This window comes from Heliconius melpomene, chromosome 11 (genome assembly GCF_056956725.1).
Source record: "Heliconius melpomene rosina isolate 202511_hmr_F chromosome 11, ASM5695672v1, whole genome shotgun sequence".
Lineage (NCBI taxonomy): Eukaryota > Metazoa > Arthropoda > Insecta > Lepidoptera > Nymphalidae > Heliconius > Heliconius melpomene.
The window spans coordinates 1,964,128-1,990,672 of NC_140399.1; the positions used below are offsets into that span (position 1 = coordinate 1,964,128).

At 32.7% G+C, this 26,545-nt stretch overlaps 2 protein-coding genes across 2 annotated transcripts; one reads left to right on the forward strand and one right to left on the reverse strand.

Moving 5' to 3' along the window:
* Nucleotides 1-101: 101 nt before the first annotated feature.
* LOC146534279 (uncharacterized) lies at nt 102-7,875 on the forward strand. The gene is made up of 5 exons (XM_085192999.1): nt 102-448; nt 1,630-1,762; nt 1,843-2,881; nt 3,206-4,046; nt 4,243-7,875. Exons 1-5 carry the CDS (start codon nt 329-331, stop codon nt 6,949-6,951), a joined length of 4,842 nt encoding a protein of 1,613 aa, XP_085049125.1. The 5' UTR covers nt 102-328; the 3' UTR covers nt 6,952-7,875.
* A 343-nt stretch (nt 7,876-8,218) lies between these two features.
* Nucleotides 8,219-26,311, reverse strand: LOC146534280 (actin nucleation-promoting factor WAS-like). The gene is made up of 11 exons (XM_085193002.1): nt 25,953-26,311; nt 20,419-20,646; nt 19,837-19,936; nt 17,085-17,297; nt 16,499-16,621; nt 15,381-15,563; nt 15,145-15,216; nt 14,620-14,733; nt 13,147-13,358; nt 12,685-12,774; nt 8,219-12,546 (listed from the first exon to the last, which is right to left on the reverse strand). Exons 1-11 carry the CDS (start codon nt 26,037-26,039, stop codon nt 12,370-12,372), a joined length of 1,599 nt encoding a protein of 532 aa, XP_085049128.1. The 5' UTR covers nt 26,040-26,311; the 3' UTR covers nt 8,219-12,369.
* Between the last annotated feature and the right edge of the window lie 234 nt (nt 26,312-26,545).

Sequence of the window (26,545 nt, forward strand, 5' to 3'; positions counted from 1 at the left end):
TAATACATATAATATTGTAAAAACAATATTTAAAGACCATAATACTGATATATACTAAGATATTAAAATATCTAACTCTTAATTAAATTCTAGCAACATCGAAATGCTGCTCCTTTCATCACTTCGCTAATGGAGAACGCCGGTTTATAAGTACCATTTTTATGTATGTGAAAAATTTAATGTAAATGATTATTTCCACGATAACGATGTAGAATATTGAATATTTGATTAAAACATTCTAATATCCGATGTTACTGATACTAAAGTACATCGTCGTTGGCTAGAAGTGAACATGAAGTGAAATGAAGGTTTATGTGAACAAATCAATATGGCTCTCAAACTTGGAAAGTGTAGGCTTTGCCTCAAACTCGGCGATTTTTATTCCATCTTCACGGTGGACAACAACTTACAGCTCGCTGAAATGGTTATGGAATGTGCCCGAGTAAAGGTATGTGATTAAACTAATTATCCTAAAAACTAGCGCTATTGCAACTTGAAACCCGGGATCAATTTTGATGTAGATTGCTGATTCGTTTTTTATTACTAAGGGACTTATTCTGTCACGGTTTTTACTATTACCATATTTATCTATATCAATATCGTCTAATTTTTAATCGGAATGTTTATTTTTATCATTTTTATCAAAATTTACATATTTTGCATTTGCGTCTACCGTGGCATTTTAATTACGTGCTTCATCTTGTAACTACTGTTTGCCCTCACTAAACATTTATTTAATAATATTAAGCAAAATTTCCTCTTTTCAATAATTTTTAAGAATAACATTGTTGTATCCCAGTGCTGTATCTATTTTACTATCTCCAGACATATCTTAACTTATCTGGGATTACTAAGATATTTCACATATAACAGAAAATTTTAAACTAAAATATATAATTCTCTTTCTTTTAGCTTCCCATCAAATACAATTTTAAGTTGTAATTAAGTTTAAGTCTAATATTATTAAAATATGTAACATGTTGCGAGTTTCTAGCCGGCTCTTCTCAGCAGAACTGCCTTCCAAACCGGTGGTAGCTTTTTGTTCATATGTTCATTCGACGATTCAAAAGTGCTTATAATAATTGCCTATTCGAATAAAGGATATTTTGAATTTGAATTTGAATTTGAATAATGTTAACTGTTTGGTAATATCATTGCTTCTGAAACTAAACATTGATATTTTAATTAGATATATATATATATATATATATAAAAAGAAGAAATATAAATGCAACATGTTATATTGCATGAAACCTTACATTGTCATAAACATGTTAGTCATCTATTAAAAAGAAATATATCAAAAACTTTCATTATATCCACTTTTGAATAGGCTACATCTGAAGATATATTTAAAGATATTAAATTCGCCTACATTATTATTTAGTATAGTAACTTTTATAAACTTAAACAATTTATAACATTGTATAATTAAGAATTATTAAAATAATAAAATTTAATAAAGTATTACTAATTTTATTTGTTCTGAACAAGAGGTTAGATGAGCATAATATCTCATGAATAAAGGAAATTGTTTCAATGTGTTGAAAATATATCTTTGTTAATAGTCAAAACAATATTTCTATCAATGTATATCAATACAAACTATTTTATTTTTTATGAAAATAGATAAGTGAAGGTGATGGACTTCCAGATAAAATTTGTAGCGAATGCATCCAGAAACTCAGCAGTGCTCATATATTTAAACAGCAATGTGAACGATCTGATCAGGAACTGAGGCGAAACTATATTGCGCCTCCAGGTGGGTTTAAAGACTTTTAATATATTTACTTAATGTTAAAAGTATAATTTTACTAATAGTATTAAAATGTTTATTAACAGGCTTCACTGCATCTACTCCTACTAGACAAAGTAGTGAAGAACAATTAAAACCCTCTCCATCTTTGGAGGGTAAAGTCACACCTGTACCCAAGTCACGTAAAAGAAGCAGGGACAGTATAGACAATGTGTCAATAGGCAGTCATAACGAATATCAACCAGGAACCTCTAAACGTGTTGATGAATTACGTCTATCACAGAAGAAAATAAGATTTTCCACAAATTCAGATTCTGAATTTGAAGACCACTACAGTGGATCGGTATATTCAGGAGGAACTGATTCTGATGAGCCCTTACTACATAAGTGCGATGAATGTGGGAAAGCATTTAAAACTGCCCTCAGTGTAAATGCTCACAAAAAGAGTCACAGACGACGAAAAGTCCAAAAGCCTGTTCAAGTAGAAGAACCCAAGGAGATCCAAGATGCTAATGATGATGATAATAAACTTAGCTGTGACAAATGTGGAAAAGAGTTCAAATTGAAGATAATGCTCAAGCGCCACCATGAGATTTGTCCCAAATCACCCAGAAAAGAGCTAATGGTGTCGTTAGAACCGATTGACGCTGTCCAACAGTCTATCAAAATAGATTGCCCAATGTGCACGACGAAATTTAAGACAGTTGAAAATTTAGAAAAACACATGAAGGTAGTTCACGCGGCAGTTCTCAAAAAAGAAGTTACGTCGGTTAAGAAAGAAAATGGAAAAACTTGCGTTCCATGCTTCTATTGCGGGGAGGATTTCGAAGATTATTATATTCACAGCGCACATTTCAACGTTTGTCCCCAAAAAACTGACACCGTCACCTTCGAGTGTCCGGTTTGTAATAAGGTGATAACTAAAAAAGGTTGTTACTTCTTGCATTTGAAAGCACATTTTTTTCCTGTCAGCTCGAGTAAAACGACTCCGGAGCCTGTGAAAAATAATTTTCAATGTCGCATGTGTAACAAGAAACTGCCGAGTCAAGATTCTTTGATTACACATCTAGCCGCTCATATGTCCAGCATGGACGAAGCGGATGACGGTGGTGATGAAGAATCCAGGTTTTTATTCGATTTTTTTCTGCCTAACAATTAACTTTCAGCCAAACCGCTTAAAATTTTGTGAGTTAAATAGTTGCAAAAATATGTATTTATTGACAATATTTTTTTAAGGTAAACTTGATATATACGCGATTCTTTAATTTTTTTAATGAATATTTAGCAGTTATTCTATTCAGGATTAACAAATCCGAAAAAAAAACGAAAATTTTGAAAACTGATCTGCTCTTTGTATTTAAATGCTTTAAATTTGACTGATGAGACATTTTAAGCATATCATTTTTATAATAAGATAATTATTCACTTAATAATTTTAAACTTTTTTAGGGCAAGTACAATGGAGGACTCAGCATCAATACATTCAGAATACAGTGCTAATGTATCGAGTGGACCACTTAAATGTAAATTTTGTGACAAATCCTTTAAGTACAGAAAATCTCTAGTTACCCATGAAATAAAACACACAGAAGAAAATATTAAAAAAGAAGTGCCAGACACTTCAACAGATCTGCTAAATGAAACAGCAGCAGCAACAACAACAGCTAAAGATAGATATAATCATTATGATTCAGAATCTAGTCAAGATGACGGTGAAGATGATAATACATGCGATATATGTGAGAAGCAGTTCTCCTACAAACGATTGCTCTTGCACCACAAACGTACAAAACACAACATGACGTCTGGTACAAAAAGAGCCAAAATTAATCTAAAAGATTGTTCTGTACGCTGCCTCATATGCGATATAGAAATGAAAGTGAGTGCCATCAACGAACATAACCAGACGCATATAAGTGTGAATATAAAGCCGAGGAATCAATACACTTGTATAGAATGCAGTCAACAATTCAAGAGTTGTAGTGCTTTGGCCAATCATATAAAATTTGTCCATCGTTTGAAACAACCGCCTATAACGGTTGCTTCCGATTTGGCGGATTTTTGTGAAGTCGTTGTGACGAAGGCGGAACCCCTGGACTTTGTCCAGAGTCACAACGGCTTACAGGATTCCGCCGGTAGTGGCACTCCCTTGGTCAATCTGAGTGGTTTTACTTGCACTATATGCAGTAAACAGTTGCCAACGCTTATATCGTTAAAGCGGCACGTCAATTGGCATAACCATGTTGGCAAAAGTATGGAAAAAAAGCTGCAGTGTTTTGTTTGTCAAGAGGTAATTGGTTTTATTTATTTATATACAGTTACGTCGAATTTATGGTAGTACATGCTAGGAATAATATTTAGAATAGAAAACACTAAACACGCAATATCAAAATCAAAATTTGGTAAAAGTGAAGAATGGAGCAAAATTGGTACTTATCTGCCCGAATAAGATAACATATATAATGTAATATTTTATTTTGTTCTAGAACTTCCGGTTTCAGTGTCACTACAAGGCGCACATGCGTGAACACTACAACGATACAAACATAGATCCCAAATATCTGACTTGCTCGATCTGTAACAGGAAGAGCAAGCACCTGCGCGCCGCCCAGGCCCACATGAACTACCACAAGCAAACACGATTCCAGAACAAGGACTATGAATGTTCCATATGTAAGAAAGTGTTCCAGTACAGAAAAGTCTACCTTTCCCACATGGCTATCCATTATAAACGGGGCGAGAGTGTCAACAACACTATAGTTGGCTCCGTACTACCTAATTCGGTGGACAAAAATTTATTTGACGGAACCCACACTTGTCAACATTGTGGAAAAGTATGTGATTCAGAAAATTCATTGAAGCATCATATAATTTGGCATAACTCTAAAACTTCGTTGTATGGTGCAAGGCACGCGTGTGATATATGCAACTTGCAGTTTACTAACAAAAAAAGGTTGGAACTACACACTCGGACGCATTTTGAAGATGATAATGGACCTTTTAAATGTCATATATGTGGAAAAGGCTACATTGTGGAAGATTACTACAAAAGACACGTTAAAGGACACAATTTTGATCATCAATCACATAAAAAGAGGATAGAAAAGTTAAGGAAGAATAAAGTAAAATGTCCGATTTGTGCCCGCTTTTATCCAGATGTGGTAAAGCTTATTCGGCATTTGCGTCGGACTCATCCTGAAAGTAAAATGATTAAAGAGGATCCCGACGCGCCGGCGCCTCGATATTACTCATGCAAATTATGCGCTAAAGTATTCTTAGATGAAAAAAGGCTGCAATTCCATGAAGAGGCTCATCTGAGAAAGCCTGAATTCTTCAAATGCAAATTCTGTGGCAAAAAGACCATTTCCCTTAAAAACCATAGGGTGCACATAAAGAGTCATCTAACACAGAAATACATCGACGATCCGTTGAAATGTCCTCAGTGCGAAGAGAAATTTATGAGGGGCTACGACCTACATTATCATTTAAGAGATGCTCATGGGATTAATGAAACATGGATAGCCGAGCGTGGGGTTCAAACGCTGGATGGGCCCTTAAAGGAACTCCAGTGTTCCATTTGCTACAAAGTATTGGCCACTAAAGGAAACTTCGAGAGACACATAGATTACCACAATTCGCTAAGATGCAACTATTGCTTTGATTACTTCAGCTCCTTACGCTTCCTTGAAGGACATTTAGCGTTTAGCTGTGATAAAAAGAAACTCATTGGTGATACAGAAATACATCCAAGAAAAGTCAAGTGCCATATTTGTTACAAAGCATTCCATTTACAAGTCAAATTAGACTGCCACTTGCGGACGCAACACGGAATAAAAGTATTTAAAGAAGCTTCCGAAAGCAAAAAGGAACTAACGTGCGACTATTGCTTTAGAGTTTTTGAAAATGAGTACGCGTTGGGTAATCACAAGATCTACCATCGCACTATCGGGTACTTCGGGTGCATATACTGCAACAGGAAGTTTAATACAATGACGCTGTACAGGAAGCATAAGAACCATCATTTTGCACAATTGAATGTAGATGAGCCGACAAAATGTGAACATTGTGACGAAAAGTTCGTAGCATTCAGAGAAATGATCTACCACATGAAAGACGTTCACGGAGATGATAAAGAATGGGTGATCCTACCTAAAGAGTCGATTGAAGAAAAGTGTAACATCTGTCATAAAACTTTCTTCAATCTTCATAAGCATTTGGCTTACCACGAGGAGAACAGGTGCAAAAAATGTGGAGAATATTTCTATTCGCGTTTGGACCTCGATAATCATTTGTGTGCGATAGAAAGTGATGAAGAAGTCACCGAATCAAATAATGACGTACTTCGACAAGTTTACGAGGAGTGTAGTTTCTGTTTCAAACCGGTAACTAAGAAGAATTCTAAAAAGAAACACGATAAAATCCACAGAGGTTCTGGGTCCATATCGTGTCGGTTCTGTTTCCTGAAGTTTAAAACAATGGACGCGTTTAACATCCACGCTTTCTCTCACAGGAGTAGGAAATATAATAAAAAGCCTATTAAGTGTCGTAAATGTGGGGAGCAATTTGTTAAATACGGTCCGTTTATTAAACATATGAAACTAGTGCACAAGTCATCGAAAAAAATGCATTACAGAGCCATCGTGATGCCTGAGACGTGTGTAGTTTGCAACGACAAATTTCCCAATCTCCATAACCACTATCGGGCTCATTTACAAAATCAGTGCCACCAGTGTTGTAAATATTTCACCTCGTTCAAAGTGTTCTCACAACATCAATGCGATAAAGAAGACTTGAATCCAAGCAAAGTTTTCACATCAGACGCAAATTTACCTCAACTCATAAATACTTATGAACCAAAAGACGAGAAGGACGACGAGAAGTATTACGGGCATGAGGAAACAGAAACTGAAGAAGAAAAGGTAGTTATAAGAGAAGAAAAAAATTATATAAGTAAAGTGGAAATATTATCTCATGATGAGGATAGTCAGAATTCAATTGATATAGACGAAGGGCAAGTACATGAAATGGCACACACGCCTATTATTTCAGATGTTCTTTCTTTATATAAGAAGAAAGATGATAAAATTATTGATAATGATAGTCCAAGCGTGAGCGGCAATGTTGTAATTTTGACAGATGACGAGGATTCTATAGGCTTTAAGGACACTGCAAGTGTTATAACAATTGAAGATTGAACTATCGATTTCTTATATTAGGTTAGATAACTTTATAAAGGTAAGATAGGATGCTGTGTTAACTTTTTTATACATATTTTAAATAGCCTCAAAATGAATGCACTAAGCATTTTGTTCCAATTTTGTGGAATTACTTGTATTAGTTGTGATAAGTGACGGAAACTTACCTGTATGTCAAAGAAGTTGAAAAATGTAATTATAAATATTAACATTAAATTATAAAATATTAATATTAATGGTTCTAGTTGTAGTTGATAGGGAATCGTGAATCATGTCTTATAAATATACACTTTCACTGTAATTTATAGATTACGCAGTTCTTTAATATAAAAAATATTTTAATAATTTTAATTTATGAATATGCAATTTTATGTGCTGAAAACGAAAAAAAAAAACATTAAATTAAATTCTAGAATGTCGAAGTTTCCTTACAAAATGTCAATTTATTTTTTCCCCTTTTCCAAGCAATGACCCTAAGAGATATTATAATATTATATATGGAACAATTTTTTAGATAACTCCTTCAATAAGTACAAAAGAAAAGAAGTTTAACTATTAACATAATATCTTATGACAGATCTCCCAGAGACTGATGCCAAAATCATAAATGTGAGAAAAAAACTTTTTTTGGTTTTAAGGGGGTTTTATTCAGCACATTTAAACTATATAAATAAGTTGAAATTATGAAAACAGCTTTTAAAAATATTTTTGTATTATTTGCTATTTTATAATATTGCATTTACTTAATTGTATTTTTATGTATGTATATGATATTAGTTAAACAAATGTATGACCGTTTTATAAGAAAATGTTTTTTTTTATTCCTTGTTTTTTTTTTTAATAAAGTGATTTCTTTTAATTTTTTCAAACCTGTACTTGAGGTCATTTTCGGAATTTTAAAATAAATGGAAGTCTAGAAAGAAATGTTGGTTTTTTTTTTCACTGGAATATCATCCTGCGATCGTTTTGAGCTAAACAGAGGTGAGCATAAAATAGAATATATGTTACAAATATTATTAAGAGCAATATGTTCAAATGATAGTGATAATTTCATAATTCTAGGTCAACCGGAAGTACCGTAGATCTGAGTACAGTTTGAATTTCAACTTGATATCTCCAAGTGTTCCTGAGATAAATTCTGTTAACAGACAGACGGACGGACAACCAAGTGATCTAAAGGCTCCTTAATAGGCACAGACCCCTAAAATACACAAATAATATAAAAATCTATAGTAGTTTCCAGGTTATAAATTAATAAAACTCCTTGTTTTGAAATTAATGATTATTTATTTAGTTAACGTGGTATTCAGTGGTGGTTATAACGTTGCCCGTTAGTCACGACAGATTAACAATACAAAACTTTATTTTAAATATAAAAATAGCTTTGTTTTCTAAATTTACGCTTATGTAAATGCTTAATTTAAAATTTATTATTGCATTCAAAAATTATGAGCAAAGCGATTGCCACTGCATTTTGCAGAATTTTTGAACGGTTTTTTTGGTCTACAAAATTTGCAATCAATTTAAAATAATTATTTAAAAAAAGATGGTAAAATAAGTGAACATAAATAAAAGTTTATAATTAAACTGTAGAAACCCGATTAACCAAACTTACTTGTTTTTAAACCTTAAGCATTAGGATAAGTAAATATACCAATGTATCCGATATACGAAGAGGTTTCAAAAAGAGAGAATAAAATATATACATATAAGTATGTTTATGATAACATACTTTGTTTTTTTAATGTAGTTTATTGCTTTTTAAAAATTTGACTTGACATGTAACCGATCGTTTGTTTCTAGAGTACTAAATTCGCATAAATTACTTCCAACTAAAGAAACTATGTTTAATTCAATATAATAACAGACGTGATTATATTTTACGATAACAAAATCATCTGTCGAATAAAAGATTTTATGAACGATTAATATTTTAAAGTTTTGAAAATTTATAAGTTACATTGCTTTGTTTTGATTTAGAAGAAGACATTTAAATAACGAAAATTCTGCAATTTGCAGTGACTTTAATTATGATTGAAATATATTTTGTGCACAAAAGTAATTGAATATTATGAATACAAAGACTGAAAGATTGTCGACTAGGTATAAATTTGAAAACAGATAAAAATAGAAATATAAAATAATTTCTTTGTTGGTGAAAACCGTCGAACAAAAGATATAATTTAAAGAAATAAAAACCAACTTAGAAATAATATTTTTTTTATATAAGTGTTCCACTTCATTATGCATACTTCGTCGTTTTGAAACTTGTATCATGCAGGTTGACTGTCTTCACCACCAAAGCGTCGAAATAATAGTTAAAGCCAAGGAGCACATTATTAATAGTTAAAAATATTGAAAAATAAGAAAACAAATGACATCCCTTTACTTGTAAACATTAGATAATAAGAACTAGACACTAACATATTTAAATACAAAATACATTCTATAAATAAATATGTGCATAATAAACACAGGTGCTGATTGTAATATTGAAATATTAAACAAGTTAGAAAATTTGTAATTACATCACAAACTTAATTTTTCTTATATAATGTAACATTCCTTAGATGTACAGTACGGTCGACAAGACATGGCCGTTTTGAAGTTAGGCTTTCTGAACTTATGCGAATTGTAAGAGAGTAATCTTAAAATCAAATCGACGTTCTATCTACAGCGAGCTTTAAGGCGGCGATGACTCATCATCCGTACTGTTTCTGTGAATGTATATGTAATACAAGAATTTTTTAATGACTTAAGTAATAATATATTTAACAATTTTTTCAATAAACAAAATGTTATATCTTTACAATTCTAAATAAATTGCGATGATTGTAATTTCAAGTCCCATTTGAAGTTAATATTCAAAACTTAAACTTTTAAACATTTTCGCAATATTGATAGACAGACAGTGTGGTGCTGGGTTTCGACCAATTTCTTTGCGTTAGGCAAACATTTTTCTTTGTTAAACAATTTTAAGTTATTTTTATTATTGGTTGAGTTATCAATAAAAATATATTTTTGTCACGACTAAGTCGTACACTGATTAATTCAAAATATTAAAAATTGTTAATTTTAGCTAATATTTTGCTAAAAAAAATATTTTAATATAAAATTAAAACTTAAGTTACAAGTTCCAATAAACATTTTTATTGACACATTAGAATAATTTCGCCATCTCTAAATTAAAGTGGCCTAACTTAAAAAAGGAATTATTTTTAGATTTCAATGAATACATATTGTCTTTAATTGTTAATATATACTAATTAGTAAATAAAAAAATGTTTAGTTCAAGCGGGCGGGTTGCTAATAACAAATTATTATGCTGTACATTCAGTTTTCAAATTAAAGACTAATATGTATATTTTATAAATGGCTAATAAGCCCGAATATCTTAGAAAGATTAGTGTTTTTTTTTTGTATATCACGAATTTTTCAGCAAAATCAGTAATAAAACATATATTATTCTGATTTCTCAGAATAATATATGTTTTATTGCCAATTTAAAGAAAAACAAAATTATAGAAGACCTAAGTTAGGCCACTTTTGCAGGAGAACACCTTCTCAACATCAGTCATCATACTGACTACTATATATATATATATACACATATACAACTTATTATCAATACTTAAAAAATGAAACTAATCAAAAATATTATAACTACAATAAAATACAATTAATTAATAGCATGAATATAAATATTTAAATGATACATACAAAAGTTAATCAATAATTGTTATAAATATTTTAAATTTAATACCGTTACTGGATAATTATGTTGTTTGACTATAATCATCTACTTTGCAAAACATTGTTTTGAAAAGATAAAAAGATCAATCTTATTCAAATTAAATAAGTAAGTTCAGCTTTACATTGGATCCCGCATAGAGCAGAATAGACATGGGGAACTGGGAAGGTTAACACATGTCCGTTCCCACTTGTCGCCAAATTTTGGAGGCATTGTGTGTTGAGTGGTGGAACTTACCACCTGGTTTTGCCCTGTTACAAGAGTGAAGAAATGAAAATATTATATATATCTAATTTGACTCTGACTGTAAATGCGATGGTTGAGGGTTTGATCCTCACTTGGGGGAATTAATAACTTACATTCAAATTCTGATTAATATTATATCAGTCAAATGTTTTAGTTGTAGTATAAAGTCTTATTCTTGCAATGATACTGAATGACAATAACAAAAACTATTAATATACAATTTCGTATATGAAAAGCAGAATACAATATTACAAATAGTATGATTAAAAAAATACTGATACCTATAACATATACTTATTTAAGTTAAAAACTATTACAGGCACTAACTTTTTGTTACATCACCTAGTTATTACATGACTTAAAATTATTTTAACGAAAAAATATTATAAAAAAGAGCATAATATTGCTGTTCTATACATTTAAAGTAGAATCGATTAAGAAGATGTGTTGTCAATTATTAAAAAAATGTTTGTTAGCAATCTAACATATCTAAATACTATAAAGTCCGTTATCATTTTGAGCTTTGTTCATGATTTGGTTAAATATATATATTTTTCTAATCAAATTTATTTTAGATATTAGTTTTTTATAGCTTTTTCCTCGCGATTAGAATCGAACCTACAACCGTCGCGATTACAGACATACGCTGTACCTGTATGAAGACCATATAACTGTTTGGTTAAAAAGACTTATTAAGCACGTAAATTTTTTCTTGTAAATCTGACATACCGTTGAAATTATGGCAGTGATGGCGCAGTAAAAAATAAATGAAAATTATTTCAAATATTATGTATTAGTGTATTATATATTGCTCACACTCTCGCTTTATATAAGAAATATGAACTGTACACATTCTCACGCTATATGAAACAAGCTCTCAACTTCAAGTTATCAGTGCAAAAGTTATAAAATGGTGACATTTTATTTCTTAATAAAAGTAAACAGAATTAAAATATTTTTCTACTTTTGTAAAAAAAAAAATTGCAATTATGATTGGTATGGTTCTTTTATTACGGTGTACCGAGAGTGCCAGTTGAGTAATTGCAAATATAATGCCAGCATGATACACTGCCATACACTTGACATTGACATTTTACACTTGACAATGATGACATAAAAAAAACAAAATCAATAGATGACTAAAAAAAAAATAAACCATCTATCACAACAGTGATAGTATATATCATAGTGACACTTATATTTTCATCACATACATATGTAGTAGTCATTTGTTAATGCCACAGTCACTATCACCTAACTCCCATCACAACGTCAATATATATTATGATAGCGACCGTGTTAGTAACTCTATAGAGTCACTAGCTTCACTTCCACTATCGTCGCAACTCAATCCTCCCACACTTTTACCTAACACTCTTCAAAACAATAACATCAAACATATTAGTGACCATATTAGTGACTCAATCGTCCCATTCAAAGTCACTAGCTTCGTTTTCACTATCATCTGACTCGGAGGAGGACTGTATGGCTCGTGCTCGTTCTTGTAGTGCTTTTGCGAGTGCACCCGCGAGGCCACACACTGCGGCGCGGTTTGATAAGTCTTCAGAGTCTCCCGCTGAACTGCTGGAACGTCGTACCTGGTGGAAATTGAAGGAATTTGATTATTTTTGTTTTAATTTAGGATTCATTTGAATGAAACTTTAAACCGGATTTGTAGCCATACATAATATAAATATAATAATAATAATATAATTAATTTAATTAACTTTACTTACAGCTCTTAAATTAATTCCTTGTCGTATTTCACTTAGCAAATTGTTTCTACTGTCATCGTTCAGCGAATTCTTCGAACCAACGTCGACATGCTGAAATAGTTAAGAATATAAAATAAAAATAATAACAATAAATAAAGATTTTAACACAATAAATAAATAATTTGACATAACAATTAATAAAATTTAATAGTACTATAGAAAATTATGTTATTTAAGCCTAAAAAAAATAGTTTAAATGAAAGTTGTGTAAGAAAGAACTAATTCATAATAAGAAAGGCAAATACTCAAAATATATACGAATTTAAATTTAACAGGATTCCTGGAATGCTAAGTATAATACGGCTAACACCTCGTGGTTGTGTAGAAATTGGGCTTTTTGGAGTTTGGAGTTTAGAGTGAGGTGTGAATAATCACAATTAAAAAGGATATTAAAATGAAATCTGAGCATCCATTCACACTCACCCTGAGCGTCTTGTTCCCGTTGCGTATACTCTCCATGAGGGCGGCGCGGGGGTCGGGCGCCCCAGGGGCGGCGGTGGGCACAGGTGGGGGTGGTGGCGGAGGCGCAGGGGCTGCAGCGGGCGGTGCGAGGGGCGGCGGCGGAGGAGGCGGGGGCGGCGCGGCGGAAGGAGGCGGCGGTGGCGGTACGGAGGGGGGACCGGCTGCAGGCGGTGCTGTGAATTATGGGAATATATTAAATAATGAATGTTTGTTTAAATTTCATATAAAGTGGAATGTTACAATATTATTATAAAGATTTCAAGTTATTTAAATATTTTAATCCTGACCGTAGAAATATCGAATTAATATTTGAGACGTCGACGTTCGTGATGCAGGGGCACAAGCACAGTAGTACTAGAGATGGGCGTTATCGTTTTTTTCCACTAACGGTTATGAAACCGATATATGGTTTTCGTATCGATATCAAAAACGGTTTTCAGATATAGTTTTTTTTCGAATTGTCAATAAACGCAAAATCATAATTATAACATTATAATATCATAATAAATATATGTATTTAGTATTACATATAAATAAAAACTATAATCAAATGTAAAAAAAACAATATTTAGTAATTAAATTGAAATAATGTTAACACGTTGACGGACAGTAGGAACAAGCGAAGTTCGAAAATTGACACTATATGTTTTGAAAGAAAAAAAAAGAAAAAGATGTTTTCAAAACACGACACTATGCTTCTACGTATACGCCAGTAAGTGCACATTTGTGCTGCTATAGCCGTAGTGTCTAAAAACGACCGTTTCGTTTTGGACGGCTATAGCAGTCATGCCACATTGTGAACTTCGCTTTGACGGCTATAGCCGCAATCGTCCGTCAACGTGTTAAAATACAAAATCATATCCAAATTTCAACTTTATTCATTTATTTAGAAGTTCGATTTCATAACGACGAAATAATAACTTGTAGATGTAATGTAAGAAAACCGCCGAACATGAATCTGTTAGTTAGTTAGCTATCAGGTATTCGCTTCATTTCTTTTACACCCGTGAAGAATATACGGATAGAAAGAGAGGAAGCGAATATCAGTTTATCAGATATTCGCCTTATCTCATTTACGCCCGTTCGGAATACATTACTTAGAAAGAGAGGCAGTTAGTTTTAATATAAAACCGTTTGACGTTTCAGAAGTTTTGCGTTATTATGGTTTTGTTCAGATCACAGCTATGTTGAGTTTTAAGTTACTGTAAAAACGGTTTTCTAAAAACATATATCGAACTCATCCCTAATAGTACGCGACGGTCATGGGTTCGATTCTTAATCGAAGAGTGAAATATTTAACATTTCCTCGCTCTGGCAAAACGTGGCGTCGAGTTCCGCTACTCAACTCGTAATTTTTCGAAAATTTGGCAAGAAGTATGTTTTCCATGTAAAAATAGCGATCAGATACATATATATATATATATATAATCTCACGTTGCATAGGTCGTGGGGGCGGCGGGTTGCGCGGCGTGGGCGGCGCGGCGAGCGAGACGGGCGGCGGAGGCGGGGGCACGGCGCGCGCTGGCGGCGGTGGTGGGGCGCGGGACGCTGTGGGAGGGGAATTATCGAATTAGTTTAGTTACTTTCATTTATTATTGTATTTTAAAATGAAAATTATGTACAGAAGTATAACTGTTAGTTAATTTTTTACTAAGAAACATATAACTTGCACGCTTAGAATGTATATATTTGTATATTTATTATTTATACTAATGTTAATACAATTATCGTAGTTGAAGTGCGTGCACAGCATAATTATGACAATCAACGCAGCGGTTATGAGTTCTATTATGCCACCACCACTTGCTCTTGTAGCTTGAAAATAAGAATTTTCGGTTGCCCCACTCAAATTGCAATGCCTCGAAACTTAGGCGGACGGCAGGGAACGAAGTTTGTCTAAACTAAGTTCTCTCTGCCTTCCCTGCTATATGCGGAGAAAAGATATATATGTTAACTTACGTGGCGCAGGCGGCGGCGGGGCGCGTGCGGGCACGGGGGGCGCGGGGGGAGGCGCTGGACCCCGAGGGGACTCTGCAATTTTGTTTGAAACGTATTGAAATTACGTAATATATTTAGAAACTATTTGTATATTTTATTTAAAATATTTATTTGTATATTTGTTTGCGCGCACAGCGATTCTAAAACCATGATTTAACAACGCAATAATAAAATCGTGTCCCAAAAAATTTAATCACCATTAGGTTTAGTATCATGCAGTTCCTCCTTAACAGCTTCAACGCCGCCATTTTTGATAATAAAGTCGTATATAAACTGTCTCGTCGCCTGGTCGTTTAGTTGGTTCTCTGTGATACCCGCTTTGTCCCAAAACGACCTCATTTGCTCCTCTGGCAATTTGTCCATGTCGAATATGTCGAATCCTGTATAAGGAAATTACAGGTTTGTTAAAAATATTTATAGCACGACTATGGGGCACAGGTGTGGGACTCGTGGGTTCGATTCTCATTGGAAGAAATTAAATATTTTGTATTTTCATTTCCATGTTCTCGTAACAAGGCAAAAGCGCGGTAAAGAAGGAAGAAAGGAAAAGTTGGAAACAAAATTGTCTTAATGGGAATGGAGTGTCTTAACACTAAGGCGCTAAGTTCTTAGGGATACATTGGGAAAGTAAAAAATATAATCGTAAAAATATAAATCTTGGCCCGTCGTCAGATTATAAACACGAAAGTTCATTTCCTCGCTCTAATTACAAGACAAAGTACGGTGTTGAGTTTCGCAACACGTAATGATTCGAATAAAGAATGAGAGGAAAAGGAAAGGGGAAAAATAGTGTAGGGACCCTAGGGAGACCTAGAGAAGTAGAGAATCTATCATCCTATGTGCAAAATGCAATGCGTAAAGCTACTTTTTCTTCGACTGTAACTTAAAAGAATTAAACGGAACTTTACAGGATCACTTTGTTGTATGTCTGTCAGTCCGTGTGTCTGTACGTCCGTAACGACCATTTTTCTCAAGATTATATAGAACTATCATGCTGATATGGATTATATTAAATATCCAGAATCCTTTGAAGCAGAGAAAAAAATGCATCAATATGGAACATAATTGTTATAATGTTTTTGCATTTTCGATTTTTGATTTCTGGTTGTTATATTCTTGTTGGCAATACTGTGGGATTCCGATCTCATCCTTTTTTTTGTTTTATCTATATTTTCCCCTTATTTTCTCTTCTTTTCTGTAGTACTGAAATTAGTAGCGAACCCTCGAAGGACGAGTCAACTCCCACTTGACCGGACCTGGATCTTTTTTTACCCCCTCTTATTTTTAACGTTAGAAGTTAGTAAAAGTTAATTACCTTTATCCGCATCCCATCCAACGTGGGAGATATGTTTGAAGTCTAGCGGCATACCAATGTCTGCTTTTGTTAATTTTCTCGATTTTGGCTTAGGCTTTTTGCCGGTACCCTTTAGAGAGAAATCTGTAAAAAAAATATTAGAATAGATAAATAATAATAAAATAAGAAAGAGAAAACGAGTTTCGATTTTTTATTTAATTTGCAATTTAATTCATTCCATTGGATAAAAATTATACACAACATTGTTTTAAATAGCACAATTTTGATGATATGAAAGATATGGAGTTAATTTTGTATGTTGTTGTTAGTTTTGTCGAAAATGAGCAGAATCCGGCGGAATGTGGGGAACGAAACTTTTTTAATCGGAACGGAGTGTCTTAACACTTGGTTCCCGGGTTCCCACTGTCTATCTTGCTATGTGCGCAATACTTAAAAACATTTTGTTGTGTTCACTATCCTGTCCTGTTCCCTATTAAAATTTCTCCTTTCAACACCATTCATTTGAAAAGGAAAATGTCATATAAAAGCTTCGCTTAGCTTCCGATACATATTCCAAAAAAAAAAAACTTTAAAAAGTAAAACTCACTCGACAACGTATTAGCTTTATTGCTCTGCAAGTTCACAGTCGGCATGGGGACTGGGGCGGGGGTGTGGGGCGCGGGGGGCAACGGCGAGAGGGGTGCGGGGGAGACCCCGTTCATACGGTTGGTGCTGCCGGACTTTATTGAACTGTGCGAGGATACGCTGTGGGAGGATATGCTGTTCGCCCGCGCTGCCAGCATTGATCTTTGGCGGCGTTCTGGAAAAAATAAAATAAATGGTTATAATAAATTTGTAAATAAGTAATTAAAATTAAATCAACTTCACGCTGTATCCCGCATAAAGCAGTGTATACAGAGGAAACCTGGTGTTACTCCGTTCTACATTTTTCGCCCAATTTTTCGAAGTATTTCGAATTTTCCGTGTTGAGGGTTGAAGCTAAACGCCGGGCTTTTAGCCTTAGTGCCAGAGCAAAGAAATGAAAATACTAAGAACTAATAAATACTTCCCTTGGACGGGGATCGAACCACAAACGGGGCATTACAGTCACATATGATGCCCCTGCGCCATGATGGCCTGAAGGCCGAGTGGTTATTAATAAGGTTCAAAGTTGGAAAAATACTATATTTGCTTATTTTTATTAGACTTGTCAGTATTCAGACATATTCGACTAATTGACAATAATACAATACCAAGACAACATTTGCTAATAATTTATTATAGTTATAAACATGTTTCCCAAGTTAACACAAGTAGGAATACCTAATTGACAAACTGTTAAACAGTATGGTAATAACTGTAATATAGTAAGGTCCTGATCACTCTATGAGCCATGGTCACTCTTAAGTTAGGCTTTCTCACGCAAACGCATTGTTGACGCGAAGAGAAAATAATCAAAAGAAAGAAAAATTCTAAAATCAAATCTGCACAGACTGCACAGCTAACTTCAGGGTGGCCACAACTCACAATCATACTATACTTCAAAGATGCCAAACTAGCAAAATTAACTAATATCTATCCCAGACCACGTAACGTAATGACGACCGAAGCAATAAAATTTACAACCAAGCTAGACGCCATTTTAGTAGTACATATTTCTATTTAAAAAAAAAGACAATGATATCAATTTATATGTAAATTAAATCGTTTTTAGGCGTTGGTTCATCATCCTTCATTGATGACATACACAGAAAAATATTTCGACCGCTATATTTGTACACAAACGTATTGTTGATTGTGGTGTGGACGGCTGGATGTTTAATAATTTTATAAATCAACAATAAACATGTAGGCCAACGTAATGCCTCCAGAATTCGACAGAAACAGAGGAACGGAGTGTTTTAACACTAGGTTCCCTGTGTCTACCATGTTAGGCCATCAACAGTAATTAGTAAAACTGTAAAATTAAAATGGCTCTTGATTATAATACATATTAGTAGTTAAATAATTTCAATGTGTTAATTATAATATATTTTTAACATATGACAGTTGTGGGGTTCGGTCCCCACTAGTTGGAATCAATTATTTAAATTTCTTCACCAAATATGGCACCAAAGCAAAAATCCGGCGCTGAGTTCCGCCTCACACACAATGCCTTGAGAAAAGTGGGGAACGCAGAATCTAGACACCAGGTACCTACCTACCGTGCTATATGCAAAATACACTGTGAAGTTGTTTTTTTCTTAACATATTGAAATTCCTATAAAAAAAAAACTTTTTACTGACCACTTACAAGGTATCCCCGGCATATAATAAAATATTACAAATAGACATATATGACAAAAGGAAGCTATAAAATATATATTTTTTCTATAACACAACAGAATTACCGCTACCATCAATCAAATTATGTTTAAACGTTCATATTAACAGCGCCTTTTAGCCTTGGAGTCGATTATAACGTGAAAATTATATAATCAGTTAAATATTATCTTAGCAGCATGTTTTAAGAATACTAGGGAGACAATTTGAACATATTTTGTGCTCAATTACAGCATTATAGGACAGATCTCAATTATTCGAGTTGTGGTTATGGGTTCGATTCAGACATGGTGTACTATTTATTTATTCCTTTTAGCGTCATGCTTAGCGTTATATACTCGTACTAGGGTTACACTGCTTTCCTCACTTTCCAGTAAATCACCGCCGCACTTTATCAGAGAGCAACCTGGGAACCTAGTGTTAGGACACTTCGTTCCACATCCGAATTTTTGAGGCATTGCGTGTTCAGTGGCGTAACTCCATGCCGCGCTTGGTTTCGACGCCAGCAAAGAAATGAAATGTAAGAAATGAAAGTGGGAATCAAATCCACAACATGTCGCGTTTAGAGTCATACGCTCGTGCCCCACAAATGGCCCTCTAGTTTTCCTGTTCTAGTGACATAATCATTTTAAAGACAATAACAATATATTACAACTTGAAGTTATTTTACAGCAATCTAGTTGAACTAAATATTTTATATTGATATAATAACTTTTATAATAAAACGATTGAAATTAAATAACTACTTAATGTTAAGTGAAGGTTACCAAAAATAAACCAAAGAAAAATGTGTAAGTGTGGAACTTAGATATCAACAGACAGAACGCACAGACAAATAGACGAAAAACAGTTTTTCTTCTTTATCTACGATGTACAGACGATAAGTTACAATTTTAATATATATAATAAACCTATAATTATACAAACATAGATACCTGCAGTATTTCCTCATAATATATTATGAAGTATTTAATATTGGTAAAATCATAGTTATTTCCTTAAATATTTCACAACTCAATTAAAACAATAACACTAACCTTCCCGCCTATGTTTTCGTAGTTCAATTTTCTCTATTAATATATTTCTAAGCACCCTAGCTTCATCTTCGTTTGCGAAGTTAAATGCCGCCATGTAATCCTGTAAAATAAATTAACATTAATTAAATAGATTTTATAAAAGTAACTCTATTCTATGAAATTAGGTAAAAAAGGTGAAACACTTTCAAGCAATGTGACAGGATGGAACCTGGTATCAAACCTCTGCTCTCCGCTTTCCGCCTGAATTCGATACAATGGGCGTTGAGGGAGGAAACTCAACACCGGACACAACCAAAGCGGAGCGAATGAAAATAATTAATTCCCACGAATAAGAATCGAACCACAACCATCACGTTGGAATATGTTTCACGACCTACTTCTCCACTATAGCCTCTCTATTAGTAATATCCCTGAATAAACCCAAAGTGCAGACAAAAGTACTTTTTTATTTATAAATAAGTCGAATCAGCTTCACGCTGCATCCTGCATGTAGCAAGATAGGAAGAGAGAGCCTAGTGTTAAGACACTCCACTCACCACTTTCTGCTGAAGGGGAACTAGTTTTTACATTAGATATACATACCTCAGCTTCAAAAGTATGAAGATACGGTTTCGGACTCTTATATTCTATTTGTAAGTAGACTTCATGTTCCCATACAAGTGCTTTGCGGTACAAGCAGTATATGCGAAAGAAATATGAACGTTTGCTGTTGTCCTTTATCAGGCACAGCACGCCAGTGTCCTTCTTCTTCCATTCTGAATGCTCTGGCCCCTCTGTCGTGAATAGTTGTACTACAGCTGTTGCTAAGCTCTGGAAAGGAAAAAAAAAGTTTTTTTTATAGCTACTTTAGGCAAAAGTTAAGGCACTCGTTTAAGGCTCTTCCGTTTCGTTAGACGTTTCCCGTAAGGCACGTTAGACGTTTCCCTTAAGACACTTTCGTCCCCCACTTTCCGCCGAATTCTAGAGGCATTGTGTGTTGAGTGGCGGAACTAAAAGCCGCGCTTTGCCTCGCTACCAGAGCAAAGAAATCAAAATATTAAATAGAAAGAGTGGGAATCGAACTTACAAGTTTTTGTGTTTACAGAGAATGTGAGTTTTGAAATATCCATACCTATATTATAAATTCGAAAGTAACTCTGTCTGTCTGTCTGTCTTTTACGCAATCAGGGCCAAACCGCTAATTTAATTGTAATAAAATAAACATATAGAGAGATACATGAGAGTACCGGGATGACCATAGGATACTTTTATTTCTTATATTTGTAATATTGTCGATATATACCAATATATTAAAATACATTTTAATTTGACATGCAATTTATTCCGCCATGTTAATAACAATCGTCGCTACGCGTTGCTAAGCAACGGCTTGCAAAGTTTGTTGTTTTAAGAAAACGTCACCCAAAATGAGTTTGCTTACATGGCGCGCGCTGATATAGATTTGTATACATTAACAAAAATTAGATGATTTCTATAATTTGATATTCATCCTTATGAAAATAAATATAATAGTCACTTCTAGCATTTCATCTAGATGGAAATTATAGTTTACTGTGTAACATTATAATAAATAATTAAGATGTCACTGATTCCAAATGACCTAGCCTACGAGTGGTGTAGTATGACCGATGCGAACGGGCAGATGACTTTGATGGTTTTGTAAATTGTTATAGATTTTCGAATTACTATTATTTTTTATGTAATTATTTGCTCCTTATAATTAATTTATCTCAGTTCGGTTATCTATACCGATGTTATACACTTAGAATATCGTAACTTTAATAATTTCGGATTTTAATTAATATTGTTTGCAAAAATTAATAATTAATTAATATAGAAAAATGCGCGCGCACGGCAAACTTTAGGTATTTTTTCTAATATTAAAAATTTCGTTTAGTTACTTTTACTTCTTTTGTTTGTTCATTTCAGTTACTCAGATATTTTTTCTAATAATAAAACTCCACTTATTATTATTTTTTGACTTATTTTAATTATTTAGGCTTACATTTTCGCGGGCGTAGCCGCGTCCGGGCCCACTAATATTAAATATATTTCTTTTAAAAATGTATATTAAATAAGTAGAATCAAAAACGCAGTTCACATATATCCTCTACCATAATCTCATGATAAAGTAATCTGATACGATAAGTAGAAAACAGATGTAAACACATTTTTTTATTTTCATCGAAATTTAAGACATTTCACAAAAATAATTATTTCATCAATATGGAAATTGAATAATATTAGTATCTACTCAAGAGTTGGATAAATTTTAATTGCAATTAAATCGCAACTTACGCACAAACAGACGACCAAGTGTTAATATCAATTGTTAATTGTAAGTTGCATTTAAATACCCATGCATGCATTGCATTTCAGATTCACGCTGTATCCCGCACACAAGAGAGCAGGCAAAGGGAACCTAATGTTAAGACACTTCATTCCCCAGGTTTCTGGAGACATTGCGTGTTAAGTGGCATAACTCAATGCCTCGCAAAATATAAATAAATATTTCATATCCTCGAGTGGGAATCGAATCCATAACCAGTCGATTTTACAGTTACACTTTGTGCCAAATATATATAATATTAATAACATACAGGCAAGTTGCAACGGACGGACTTCCTTCCATTGGAACTGTAAATGGTCGTCGCGTGCCGGCTATGTCGTTCATTCTTTGTTTTGGATGATACAAATTAATTGAAGTTGCCATTTTAACTATACTTATGAAATTTCATAGTTTTACGTAATAGTAATATTTTGTAGACGGTTGCGTAAATAGCAATTATATCTTTCCTGTCAATTTTAGCATTCAGAGTTTTTTTTTTTATATGTAAGTAGGTATACTTAATTGTAATAACGGAAATCTTTTTCTCATCTTCAGATTTAGATTCACAAAAAGATGGTTGCGCTATCCGCGGATACAGCGTGATAAAGAAGACAATTGTTTAAAAATTGTTGTTACAAAAGATTACTTATGAAAACTCAAAAAATGTCAAATCAACATGAGATATCAGTTATAACGTAAACCATTGTTAGTTCTTTGCCACGTAAAACATTCACAAAACCAAGATAAACAGTTATAATATTACACAAATAAATGTTACAAAAGTTCAGAATTAACAATATATTAGTATATGTCAATTAATAAACTTAAAAACTAGTTATTTTAAATACTAGACTGACTATTTAGATATGTATTATGTAACATTCACTAATTATAGACTTTCACTATTTTTAATGAGCTTTTATAAGTTGTCAATCTTCTTCATATAAATTGTGTGAAAAATTTATATATTTTTTAATAAATGTTGTCTCTAATCTATTTTAATGGTAATCAGTTCCTAGGGCTTGGTCGTATATTCTGAGAAATATAATGAAGAATCAATTTGCTGTCCATTTTCTAACTTTGTATTAGTTTAATTCTTAATTAAATACAAAAGGAGAAAAATAACATAATAATTATAAATATTACCTAAACAGGGTCTGAACCCACACCCATATTGTTCACTCAGGCTTGCTCTATGATTGTGCCACAAATGGCAAAATTTTATCTCACAATTTCAAATAGTATTTTTGTATCATTGACATGATGTTATGACTCATATTATTACACCTAAATTTTACATTAGACATTCCATTTAGAAGTGTCATCAACTTTTATTTCACTTTATTTATTTTTTATTTTTTTAATATTTATTTAAGCGGCACAGCATGTGACTGTAAGGTAATGGTTCGATTTTTTAATCGGCGAAATTTCGCACACTCTGGTAACAATTTAAAGTCATGTAACAGAAAAGCCTGAAAATTGGGTAGAAAGTGGGGGGTGTGGTAATTAACTTAACATTTGGTTCCCTTTGGGTTATCAAATCGGATGAGATACAGTGTGGAGCTAAATAATATAGAAACTGATAGTACAAGTAAACATAACAAGATATAAATAGTAATTTGCCTTGAAATTGACAAATTTGGAATTGCATTGGCACTATTGTATTGTATATATTGTGAACCTTTTTCCTGATATTAACTTGAAGAATGCCAAGGTTATAAAAAAGTGTAAATAGATCTTTTCTTAATTTTTGCATTTTCTGTTAGCCTATTTAATTTATATGAATAATATTTGAGTTGCTTTAATAGTATCTTCATTTAAAGTAATTTGAATTTAATTATATCATTTTAAATAAGATTTTTTAAAATTATACAATCATAATTTTTGCAATTTATTAATTAAGAGAAATAATTTAAATAAATGTAATAAAATATAACTGGAATAATTAATTATGATTACATCGTCGCACAGTGGGCACAGTGGGTAAGGACATGTGTTGTGGGTTTGACCATCACTGAACAATTTTCATGGCCCCACTCATTGAGTTCCAACAGTCAATATGCATATCTCAAATTAGGACAGAAAGTGAAGAATGTTACAAAATCATAAAGAAGTTGAAGCTGAAAAAGAACTTATATTTTAGCTATCACAATCTATTTTAATCAATTTATATGCAACAATGGCCATGACATATCCCATTTCCTTATAGAGGCTAGGCTATAGACTGATTAACACTTTCACCTGTTCATGCATACTAAGCAAGATGCACATATATGACAGTTTCCTGCTTGCATCCAATTAAGATTTGTGTCAGTAATCAAACATATCTAATTACTTGACAAGTCAATTTTTTTTTAGAAATACATTTCTTTCATAGGATAGGCAAAGGTAACCAATGTAAAGACAAATCTTGGTATAGTTTTTTTATTATGGAAAAGACAAACCTTTCTCAATACTTGAATAGAGATAGCATCCTAATTTATGTCTTCAGTTAGACACTATCAACATTTATTTATTATAATTTTTTGATTGAAAATATAACTATCCTGCTCTAAAATATTACTAACAAATTCTATTTTTTATATTCAAATTTAAAGTCCTAGATTTTTAAGAAATTTCATTTCCAATAATTAAGTTTGTGGCTAGGTTGGCAATATGAATCTAAGGAAAAAAATGCATGTGGCAAAAAAGTAATTTAAATCAAATAATACATTTTTTTTTGTTTTAATATACATTTTTACCAATTACCTATATCATCTTTTTAAGTATTTAAATGAAACAAATAAAAACGATTATATAATAAAGAGAAAATGTCAGTCAAGTTTTCTTTTTATATTACGCAATAAGTGCAACAAGTATAGAATAATTCATTGTCTTGCTGAACTAGTTATGTGACATTCACATTGTGATTTGAAAAAGTTATACATACATGTTTGGGTAAAACTATATAGGTATTTTTTTAAAAACTTAGTGAACTATTCTTAGTGTTAAGACACTCTTTTGTCCATTTTGGATCTAACAAATCTAGATATTATGTATCAAGTAGTGACACTTGATCAATATGAAGGAAAAGTGGCAGGTAAGAGACGCAGAGGGAGACCTCAGTTGGCCTTTGAAAACACAGTAACAATAATGAACCCTGGAGGACATGTAAGAAAAGGTTGATGAGGCAAAAGGAGTATGTAGAGACTGTAGCATTTGGCACTTCATCTCTCTGGCATTAAGTAAATGTATTCAAATTCTTTTTAATTAATTGGTTACTGTAAATTGGTGTCATTTCAGGTCTTTAGTTAGGTACAGCTTGTGAATGTGTCAGTTGTTGTCATAAATTGTCTACCAAATATTTTGAATAAAAGAGTTTTTTTTATATGTTTATGCCTTTTTTACATAACATTTTTTTTTGTAAATTTATACTTAATTTATTACTTAACAAGCTCTTGTATTCAGGAAAAAATGTACCAAATAATAAAAAATATTTAAAATTTACTTTATAGTATTGAATATGAAATTTAAAGGAAAACTATTACATTACTAAATATAATATTTAAGGATGAAAAGTATGAGTCATTCATACTTTTAAACACTCAACCCAAAACGTATTTTTATTGACAAGGGTGACAAAAAGTATAAAAAACAAGTTTTGATAAGATTATTGATATAATCAATCTTGTTTCACAAATAAGTTTATCAATGTGAGCACGTCTGATAAAAGGAGATATACTGATATTCATAATCTATAGGGCTCAAATTAATCGAAGGCCACGAAAAGTGACCAAAGTTAACCAACCTGGCATTTAGGACCGATGAGGCTAAACACCTGGTCATTCTCATCCCTGGATAACAGAACGCTCGGCCTATGCTCTCCCCTCGGCATCCTGTCGAACTTGCACAAAAACACTCATAAAATCACTTTAAATAGGCACCAATGGTTGTGTCAGTCATCACCATTTCCCAATATCGTATTGTCCTAATTTGAAGACTTTGGCACTCGCGGTTTAAGCACGACAAAAATAAGTGCATTTCTTGATTTACTACACCAATTGTTACGGCATTGAAAGCCAATAAATTTTTAAATAATGAAAATTTACTTTCTCTACATCCCGTGCGTGAAACATTAATCGCCAAACTGGTGTTGCAAGTTATATATCATCTGTCAAAATATTTTTTACACGCAGCATCATTAACGGACTGTCAAATTGAAATGACACGGGTAAGTTGCAAGCTGTAAATAACGTTATCCACTAATATACTGTGTACATATTGCAAAAATGTGTTTATTGTAGGTGAAGGCTGTATTTTTACTGATCTCTTTTTTACGTGTATTCTACAATTATTTACAGTTATCCCTTTTTTACCTGTCAATTTATTTTCTTTGTTTTG